This window comes from Siphateles boraxobius, unplaced genomic scaffold (genome assembly GCF_051911475.1).
Source record: "Siphateles boraxobius isolate OS27281-9 unplaced genomic scaffold, OSU_SipBor_1 5, whole genome shotgun sequence".
Classification (NCBI taxonomy): Eukaryota; Metazoa; Chordata; class Actinopteri; order Cypriniformes; family Leuciscidae; genus Siphateles; species Siphateles boraxobius.
This window is the reverse complement of record NW_027509141.1, coordinates 31694318-31705395: the sequence shown is the minus strand read 5'-3', so window position 1 is coordinate 31705395 and position 11078 is coordinate 31694318. Positions and strand designations below refer to the sequence as shown.

Below are 11078 nucleotides of genomic sequence, written 5' to 3'. Positions count from 1 at the left end.
TAAATCACATGGGTTATGATCAAGACATTAAAAAAGGAAGTTTACAGGGTCACTTTCACATTATACGTGTTTGTTATCACCGTTGTTCTATAGAAGTGGAAAACGAGAAGTACAATGATACTTAAAGGTAGATTATGAATCATGCGGGGGGGGGGGGGGGGGATTGGGGGTGGATTCATCAAATATAATCAGCCTGAGATAAATACTGAACATTCCAAAATAATTTTTATATTTCAGAAACACTTTTTTGTTGTTGTTGCACATGAGAAAAATCACACTCAGGGAGACTTTAGTGAGCATGTGTTGAACAATGTTGAAGAAAGTAATGCGTTACAATATCGTGTTACTCCCTAAAAAAAGTATCTAATTATGTTACTTGGTTACTTTTGATGGAAACGCAAATATGAATGTGTAATTTTATAAAGCGTTACTTTACTCGTTACATCAAAAGTAATCTGATTATGTAATGCATGTTAGTTGTTCCCAACATTGGTGCTGAATAAGAATTATTGTCAATCTTAATCGCTTCCAGACTCCCCTATATAAAACCTGTGCAGACATGGTAGATCCAGCAAATATTGGCCAACAGCATTGTTTAGCAGATTTTGCATTCTGTTTTCGCTGATATTTACACATCCCATCATTCATTTTATTGACACGTTGACCAAACAAGACCAAACAATTTAGGCGTGTTGTGCGAGTGGGTCACCGATGACGTTTGCACCTGCTTGTGTCAGAGAGATACCACAGGAACAATGCAGGGCCGTTAATTTAAAGCGTTTACAGACGGTCTTTAATGGGGTCAGTGTAGCAACAACCCACACCCATCGCTGTGGCCTTAAAGGCCTGAAAAGAATCTACTGCCTGGGTTCAGAGAAAAAAATGGAGGTCACCTTAATGTCAGATATTAAACATCTAGGGCCTGTTTGAACAGGGGGTTTGGTGATTATATAAATCGGTCAAACAGAGAAAAGGAAATTCTTCTTTGAGCAAAGAGGATCCGCTCTGAAAGGTTGCTATGAGTGACAAAAATAACAGACGCAGTTTGAAATGGAAGCGCTTGCCAAACTTTCCCTCTCTTTTGTAAACAGTCACAAGGAGAATCTGAAACACTTGGTCGCATTAAAATAGCATTTTAATGATTGAAATGGTCTATTTACAGTTTTAATGGCATCTAAACTCTCCATCAGCCTTTAGAGACTTACCAAGCAGACAACATAATATTTAGAATATCAGAACATGGCAATTGAATTTGCATGAAATAATTTAGCTTCTAATTTATTAAATGTTTGTTTTTAATTTGGCAATGAAATTTATAATGTAAATATTCAGGGTGATCAATATTCAAACCACCATGGATGATGACCTTTGACCCTTTCTCATAATTCCATATGTCATTGTATTTTATATTAATTTCGACACAAATTAAAAATGCCTGGCATAAGATATGATGCATGTCCTACCATCTTCTATAGCAGTGGAAAAAGCCATAACTCTCTCAAAACATTTTTTTTTTAAAACATTGAGAAGGATTATATTTTTGTTTTGGGGGGAGATTATATTGTGATTATATTTTCCTTGGGATTAAATCATTTGTCAATCAGATTGTTAAAAACTGTAACTTTGTAGTTCTTCCAATAATATTTACTAGTCACATTTTACTTTTGTAAACTGCAATTATGTACTAGTTCTGGCTAAAAAGTCTTTTTATGTACTTTACAGCAGCTATCTTGCACATCACATTCCCAAACACCTGTTGTGTCAGTGAAAATGCAAGATTTGTTCTAAAAAAAACAGTTCAGAAAAAGTTATTAAGCTTTTTTGGCATAACCTTGAATCTACAGTCTTCATATGTGAGTTTTTAAGTTTTATAAGTCACTACTGCAAATGTTCAGAATACAGATAGCTCCAAAAAAAGTAACTTATTCACATTATTTTCATCTGCAGGAGAGGATAGTGACCAATAACTCCTGGAAAAATGCAGCTATAATAATGCTCTCGGCTAGATTAATGTGCATTTTACTGGAAAGTTTTAATAATAGATTTTTTTCCAGTCATTTGAAGCTGGATTGTCCTAGTGTTAGTTGTATCCCACTAAAGCAATATAGAGTGGAATTCTTTTCTTTTTCACTTTGCGAAACCGACTACTAACTAGAAATTTAATTTATGTTGTTTTTCATAGATCCAGTATGAATTATGTTCTATAATTTTTTTTAAACAAAAAATCAGTGCAACAAAAAATTCATTCATTAAAAAAAACTGTAAAAAATTAAAAAGCAGCACTTCTACTGTTATACCACTACTGTCCTCTGTATCTCCGTTATGAGTCTTTTATGGAGCTAGGCTACATCAGATGAGTGTATTTACACAGCCACCATGGTGGTAGAAGACACGGGTGTTGCGGCTCCTTCCGGTGTAACCTTAGCCAATCGGTGGTCCTTGTTTTGCAAGCAGCTCCGCCCACAGAGCTGGCAGGACGCGCAGCAAGGGTTGCAGCAGGGCAAGAACCGAAACACACTCACTCGCCACAGGAACCAGCCGGGGGCCCAACAGCACCAGCACATGAGAACCCCTCCTGCCGTCACACCCAGAACCACATACAGCGCCAGCAGAGACATGGAAGCCTGGGAATCTGGAGAAGAAAGCGTTTCATTATTGGACTAGGAACTACAATTCCCTGTGAGATTTAAACGAATTCAGTACAAACACTCGCAGTCACTACATATTCTTCTAACTGCCATCTATGGGATCAATTATTAAACAGACAATAACTTTTTAACTAAAGCAATAATCCATGATATGGTGTGTATTATACTGACTTTAGCACGATTAAGTCAGCAGCAATAGCAATATTGTAAAAGACACTTTGCTCAGAAAATCATTTAATTTGTTGAATAATAGATATCAGAATAAATAATTGTTCCACCAAGGAATATAGTTAATTAGCTTAGCCTTATATTAACATTAAAAAATAAAATAAAAATATACGTATCTGCATTTTATGCCTTATCCAATCAGACCAAGTCTACAGTTAAAAAACTATATTAAGTTAACTGAAATATTCAAACCCGAAATTAACCAATTTAATTATTTAGTAAATATTTGTGTTTCATTTGACTTGCCTACCAACACCCTTAACAGTGTTATTTTATTAGTTATATACTATTACAGTACTTATTATATATTATTAATATTTATATATTTTTCATTTTAGTTTTGTTAATGTTAATATTTCATCTTATTTCAGTTAGTTGGCAAAGCAACATTTCTATGTAAAAAAAAAATTATGTTTTTAATCTATTTATATTTTATTTCAGTTTTATTTCAATTAATGAAACTGTTTTTAATGATTTATTGGCTTATTGTTTAATTTGGTGACTATGTGTTACTCATTACATAATTTTGTACAGTAAAATAAGATTTTATAGTCCTTATAAAGTCCTACTTTCTTTTGGTTAACTAAAGCTTTCTTGGTCAAATCTGTCCCTCAAGTAGTGTGCCATCGTTTGAACACCTGTGGATCGGATGTGGAGGTACTTACCTCAAAATAGATTACATCTATTTGTTCAAATGCACAAATGTGAGTAGTGGCTACTTAGCAGACTAGTGCTCTTGAAAAGTTACAACGAGCAGTTGATTTACAGCTCACTGTTTGCAATGAATATTTATGTGCTCCTCAATTAGCTTTGTGTCCTTAGCCTTTCAGAGGTCACTATAGCAATAAAACTAAAATTTATGGACACTCAAAAAGAGCCACAGTTCTGAGGAGTAGTCATTATACCGTATTTGAGTTCTTGAGCATCAACCATCTTCTTCACACACATGTTTTTCCTCTATCTTACTAAAATAATTTAATAACTTAAAATGCACTAAAAACAGGATGGTGAATATTGTACATTAAACCTACAACCATGTAAACTTGATTTATTGAACATTGCTGCAGCTTACGCAGATTGTGTGGTTTTGTTAGTTTGGCCTTCTACAATTAACCATACAGCATTCTGGGAAGCCTGTAAAACAAGTTTGTAGAGTTTAATTTTAAGCAATTCTACAAGACTGACAAGAAACAACTGACTTATCTTAAAGGAATAAATCATTCAGAAATGAAAATGCTGTAATTTATGCACATTTATGCATAATGCCATAGCAAAATCTTTCTTTCTAACACAACAGAAGATGTTTGTCATTGTTTTGCTAGAGTGCACTTCTACATGTAGGGAAAAAAATACATAAGGTGTTATTTGCTGCAAATCCTCCTTTCACCATATAATTTTCAGTGCAAATACACTGCACTAAGACATGTCTCAGCAGATTTGATGTTTTAATATATTTATGTTAAATCTGGAGTGATGCATCTTTATGCGCCATATTTGAATTGAATGCAAGTGAGGACCAATTTCAGCAAATTATAACTTAAATTTCAACTTTTGATCACACAAAGCTATCATATGAATTCAGATGACTTACGGAGACTCAATATGCCATAAGTCATATGGATTAGTTTTATGGTGCTTTTCGACACTTTTTGAGCTTAAAGCTCCAGTAGGTAACTTTTGTAAACAAATATTTGTTAAAACTCTCATTATGTCCTGACAGTAGAATATGAGACAGATAATCTGTGAAAAAATCAAGCTCCTCTGGCTCCTCCCTGTGGTCCTATTGCCATTTGCAGAAATACACTGCTCCCGGTCAGAAACAACCAATCAGAGCCAGGAGGAATGTCTTAGCAGTGTCAATCACGCTCGTGTACGCGCTGATCACCCCTCTCTTGCACAGCGCGAGTGCGTACCGTCGTTCGTGACTCTCCTGTTCGAACTCGTTCATCCAAATGAACAAATCTTTTTTCGAGTCATTTCGTTCATTGAATGAACTAAATGACTCGAAAAAAGATTTGTTCATTTGGATGAACGAGTTCGAACAGGATCACGAACGTGCATCACAGAACAGAGCAAGGCGAGCATTTGTGCTTATAAAATTTTAAGTTTTTTATTTATTTTTGAAATGACCGATCGTTTCGCTAGATAAGACCCTAATTCCTCGTCTGATATCGTTTAAAGCCCTTTGAAGCTGCACTGAAACTGTCATTTGGTCCTTGAAACGTTTGTGTCCTATTGAAGTCCATTATATGGAGAAAAAGCCTGGAATGTTTTCATCAAAAACCTTAATTTCTTTTCGACTGAAGAAAGAAAGACATGGACATCTTGGATGACATGGGGGTGAGTACATTATCAGCAAAAGTTTTTTTAAAAGTGAACTAATCCTTTAACGTTATCTTACTAGCTATTTATAACTTATAGAAAGAATGCAACATTATAAAGTTACATGTATTGCAAAATACATAATGATTTGAGGACCAAGTTTGTAGTCAAAGTATGGGAAGGCCATAGTCAATGTAAAGCATATTGTTGATGTTTCGTCCCTATTAGTGAATGTTCCAGAACTGTTTATAATCCGCCGTCATCGGTGGTCCTGCCTACTAGCCTGCGCGTTCACGGCAGGCTCTGCTGTGGGGGAGGAGCTGTGGAGGGAGGGCTGTAGCGCAGCAGAGAGCAAGGGGGTTGGACATGTAAGTTGTGCTTGTTCAAAAGTCAACATTTTCTCAAAACTCCCTACCGCAGCTTTAATGGAAAAGAGCCTTGATTGGCATTATTGTGAGAGAATTTTTGTTCTGTTTCTGTTTGATTGCATGTTTTTTATTGCTTTTCAGAACTGGATAGCTTACCAGTCACAGAATCCAGACCAGGAATTGCGTTTGGAGTTGCACAGTTCTTTAAAGTGGACACTGTCAGAGTAGGCAAGACGTTCAGCATCTGTGCTGGTTGGGTAACATGGTGCTGCGGGGGCTTGGGTGTAGTTAGAGGACCTGAAACACAAAAACAAGAACAAAACCTATCAGGAACAAATCTCAAATGGAACAGCCTTCTTAAAATAAAGTCTTTACTGACCATTGCAATCAGGATAATCGATTAAGTCACTGCCATCGCCACAGTTGTCAATGCCTTTATCATCTGCACAAACCAGACTCAGGGGAATACACTTCCCGTTCCGACAGTTGAAGTAAGGCTGCCCGCTGCACTCTGATTGATTAAAACCTGGAGGGACAAACAATATGAGCAGTTTCTATCATGCTTAGACTTCAAGAAAAAATTAAATCGACTGAAAATTAGTGATGGGCGTTTTTGACTCTGCTTTGTGAAGCTTCAAAACCTTTTGTTTCGAACCAGTGATTCAGAGTGGATTTATCAAGCAAAGTCACGTGATTTCAGTAAACAAGGCTTTGTTACATCATAACTGTTTCAAAACGTTTCGAAATTTCAATTGTTCACCGCTACGGTTAAATCATTGCAGAGTCTATATGGTTTTACCTGGTCTCGGATCAGTTTTATAAATGTGGAAATGACAATTGGTTCAAATGATTCCAAATTTTGAAAAGCTTTGTTTCTCCAATCACTACTGAGAAGTGGATGTAAACACATTCTAACCCAGCCTGAATGAAGTGAAGTCTCCAACAAAGTCCACCCTTGGCTGAGTTCCTCGCGTCACAAGACGTAGTGTTAGAAATCTGCCCGTTGACAACACTGGTCGAGGAGGGCTCTTCCCACAGAGTGGCAGGCCAATTGGCGGTGCGGACTTATCCCTCCCATCATAGAACTGGATGTAAGAGCCAGCATGGCAGGGGTCTTCTGGCCCCTCCCTGGTGGTTGGCTCCAAGCTCATGTCAGGCCGCGTCGGGCCAGATGAAGAGGACCCCCTGGGTGATTCCGGAAAACGGGGTGGGGGGCTGTGTGGTGACACTCTTAGCAGGCTGTAGACTAGGAAGAAGCGGAAGTAGAACTGCACCTTGTCCCGGGGAGTGGCGGACTGCATGGTGAAGTGGCAGTCCGTTCCCATGGAGACAAAGTAGTACCTCCGGGACTCCTGGTGGGACTTTACGATCATACCGTCCCCCTGTATCGTCTGTCCACAGAAGTCCACCACATTCACTGTTGGGAATATTGACATTCAGGGTCATTTTCTTTGAGAAACTGAGATGTGCATGGGGCTCCAAACCAAATTTTGTTTCAGTTAATTGCTATCCAAGTCTGCTTTATTTGGATGAATTCAGGTTGATTGGGACACTTTTTCCTATCTCAATGGCAAAAGGTGTCCCAATTAACCTGAATTCACCCTATATGGCTTTCAATATACCATACAAATTGTTTCATAGCAGCTTAACAGTACTAAACAGGATAATAACAGAATCAATGATGCAAAATTCTTCATATATGTGACAAATTAAAATTCTGCTGCGAAGCAGCTCTAAAAAAGACAATAGTGTCATTATTCAGCTCAGTTTAATAACTGTGTAAAGTTCATCAATTATGAAACACATTGTTTAGCTATGAGCAGCTCTACAGAAGGCAACAGTGTCATGAAGAACAATCCAGTTTGAAAATTGAATCCTAAGTATATCCCTCAACCCTAAACCTAACCCTGCCCCGAAGTTATCCAGAGGGAAATCATAGGTGAATAACACTGATGTAGAAGCACCAAACGCTAGTTGTAGGCCTAAACTGGACACCAACTGTAAACTTGTCCCTCGAATCTGATTGGTTGATTGGAATGTTGTTCCGGGATCAACAAAGATGTTGATCCAGGAACATGTTGCACTTGGTGAAATCGGGTTCTAAAGTCAGTTGGCATTAATGTTGCAAAGTGTTCCCATCCGATAGTGTCTGTGCAGTCAAATCAATAAGGTTCCTGAATATGAAATCAAATGCCTTTTAATCCCTAACTATGCAGGCGACAGTGGCAAGGAACCCAAACCCCATGTTGTGTAGAATGAAATAAAGAACACAGGGATGGAAGGAAACAGAACAAATCCAGTTCTAATCTAGAAAGACCACAAGCATGAACTGGCTTTGCATCCCCCCATCTGGGGTACGAACCAAATAATAGAAAGATTTACAACCTCTCCTTGGTTTATTAGCTTTGTTACCAAGGGCAACAGGTGGATCCGTGATGTCTCACTGCCAGGAATGTCCAGAGAAACCTTCAATTGGGTGAAAAGGACCAATACCTCAAAATATTCCGTAACCATGTATCCTAAACTGAGTCTCCACAAAAACTAAGCAGCAGCAGAATAGTAAGTTCCCTATAAATGTTTTAATTGGCCAGACCAAAGCGCTCTGAGCTCCAATCACACCCGAGTTCCCATTGTAATTCCCAACTCTAGAAAAACAGCAGAGAGCGTGCCAACTCTGTGGGTAATGACACAGATGCCATGGGCTTTTCACAGGACCAGATGAGGAGGTGTTATATTAATGTTTGGTGTCAGAACAAATAAATCATCGCTAGCTAGATGTATTGTCTTATAATGAAAGGCAACAAATTATTTTTATATCAAAGTATAACTATCTCTGTGTGTGTGTGTGTGTGTGTGTGTGTGTGTGTGTGTGTGTGTGTGTGTGTGTGTGTGTGTGTGTGTGTGTGTGTGTGTGTGTGTGTGTGTGTGTGTGTGCAATTACAAAACATTGTGGTAGTAAATGTTTGTTCTAAGATTTTTACAAATATGTGATATTTATGTGAAACAGACACAACTAACTTAAGGAGCAAGGTTTTTTGGAAGCCAATTTTGAGGTAAGAAATTATGGCAATATAATATATCGTATTTTATTTTAATTTTATTATAAATATATAGTAGGCTATTTTAATATTTTTCTTCTCTCTTTTCTGTATAATACAGTAAAGGATTTTGTAATTATATAGATGAGTAAACTTAAAAAAAAAAAGATAAAAAAATACGGTAACTTCTACAGCATTTATTAATCTTAGTTCATGTTAATTTCAACATTAACTAAAACATTATTAAAATCAACTGTTTGTATCTTAACATTTGTTAATACACTGTGAACTAACATGAACAGCTGAAATTTGTATTAACAAAGATTAATCAATACTGTAACAAATGTATTGCTCATTGTTATTTCCTGTTAGCTATTATGTTAACAAATGAGAACTTTATGTAAAGTGTTAACAAAAATACTAATCGTTATTATTTAAAATATATAATTTTAAAAGTTTGAACTGCAAAAACTTATTGAATGAAAATAAAACAACGAGGTAAACGATTAAAAGTAATGTTAAATCTACTTTCATTTAACTTCATTATATTACAATTGTGGTAAGACAAATTAGGCTACATGGGACAAGCCAAATGTCTGTGAAAGCCATTGCAACTCCAGCTAGTTCTATTGCCAACACACACAAATTAATTAAGAATACGAGAAGAACCCCAAATGCAACAAGCGTCTCAGACAAGGTAATAACGGGATAAATCTTGAGAAGTGAACACCCATCACCCTACCTGTCTCAATGGAGAGACTCTGGCGTGTCATTAAGCTGAACAGAACAAACCATCCTGACAGGTGCTGAATGCATCGCACTGCGGCCATCTCGGGTGTCCAAGCAAAGACACTGGCTCCTCCAATGTTAAACGCAATTGTTCTGTCGCATTTGTATCGCGCAAAGTCTACTCTTGCGAAAACCAAACATTCCCCTAATTTATAAAGCCGACATATAGCCTGTGAAACACCCCCAGAAGTGTCTTGCTTCTGAAGCGGGAATATTTGTCTACGGCGTCTCAGATGCGTCGAGGTTAATCCTTGTTCATCATCACGGCTTTTGTGTCTTTGAAGCCTCTTTGTCAAATATATGCGTCTGAACTATTTCCATGACAACAGGTCCAATGTCACGGATCTAAAGGAGGAGCTGTGGCGTGCAGGACCACCTCAAAGTTGCCCCCCACACAAGCACCATCTAGTGCTGAAGAAGACAGGGGTGAACATCTGTCACACTGATTGCATTTGGACATGCAAACAGTTGCAAAGTGTTTGTTGAGACTAGGGAACTGTTAGAGTTTTATAAATACAGGTGTACTTTTATACTACTAAAGTATAGCCTAGTCAAAATATGCACTCTGCATTATTGCTCTGCACTATTGTTCACAATTGACATTAAAACTATTAACACAACTGGAAGTAATATGTAGGCTTTTTAAAGTTGCCAACTCTCAATGAAAGCAACATGGGATGCCTTTTATAAAAGTATTAAAGGAGTTCACGTGTATACTAGACTTTTGTTGCTGCTTGCCCTTTACTATTTGGTCCAACACATTCATAGTTTTGTATTTTAAAAAATTATAATAATTATGCATAGAGATTAGCTGTATTTGTCTACAGAACAAATTTCAAGCATTTAAGCAAGCATTTAAGCCTTCAGAAAATGTTAAGATTATTAGGAATAAATTCAAACTTTACTTAGTTATTTTCAAATTGCTTTGAAATAATTATAAAACCCTATAAAATAATTTATATTACACAATAAAAACACAACAAACAAACACTCATGAAGTCCAGACCTAAACCCAATCTGCAGTGGGACCTGAGACATTCTTATGTTTCTTGATTCAGTAGGACTCTGCTAGAATTCCTCTTCAACAGCATAAACACACACACTCACATTATTCCACAGTTTGGCATAAATACCTTCTCTCTACACTGCATTCATGACTTTCTTGTGACAGTCAGAAACCAGTACATGGCATCATGTCTTCGTTAAAAGTTTTAAGGGTCAGTCAGTAAAAAGCTCTTAAACCTTTTGGGCCTTTAACAGAGTGGAATAGAGCTTCTTGTTAAACGTTTCATTGGACATTTATTCCCCCTTTGAGTGTGTGAATCTATTTTTTGTAGCCTACACTCTATAGTGTGAATGTGTCTCGACTCATGATCTACCATGATAATCTATCTAAGCACAATTCCCACAAGACAAATATATATATATATATATATATATATATATATATATATATATATATATATATATATATATATATATATATATAGCCTATATTAATTTATTTTACCCAGTTTCTGCAAAACAATTTGATTTATTAAAAATTACATTACGTATCTTTTCACAACAATCATTATAGACAGGACATGCACATAAACCTGTTTGGTAGCCTATATATAGTGCAATATGTGGAGCCTTTCAACATTATGTCGTCAAGACAAACGAGCCATTTATGGACTTTTAAA

General features: G+C 36.7%; 1 protein-coding gene across 1 annotated transcript; it reads right to left on the bottom strand.

The window, feature by feature from the left end:
* Positions 1-1119: 1119 nt before the first annotated feature.
* ldlrad2 (low density lipoprotein receptor class A domain containing 2) lies at positions 1120-9740 on the bottom strand. Its single transcript, XM_077203902.1, has 5 exons — positions 9347-9740; positions 6483-6983; positions 5946-6092; positions 5723-5863; positions 1120-2632 (listed from the first exon to the last, which is right to left on the bottom strand). Exons 1-5 carry the CDS (start codon positions 9432-9434, stop codon positions 2364-2366), a joined length of 1146 nt encoding a protein of 381 aa, XP_077060017.1. The 5' UTR covers positions 9435-9740; the 3' UTR covers positions 1120-2363.
* Between the last annotated feature and the right edge of the window lie 1338 nt (positions 9741-11078).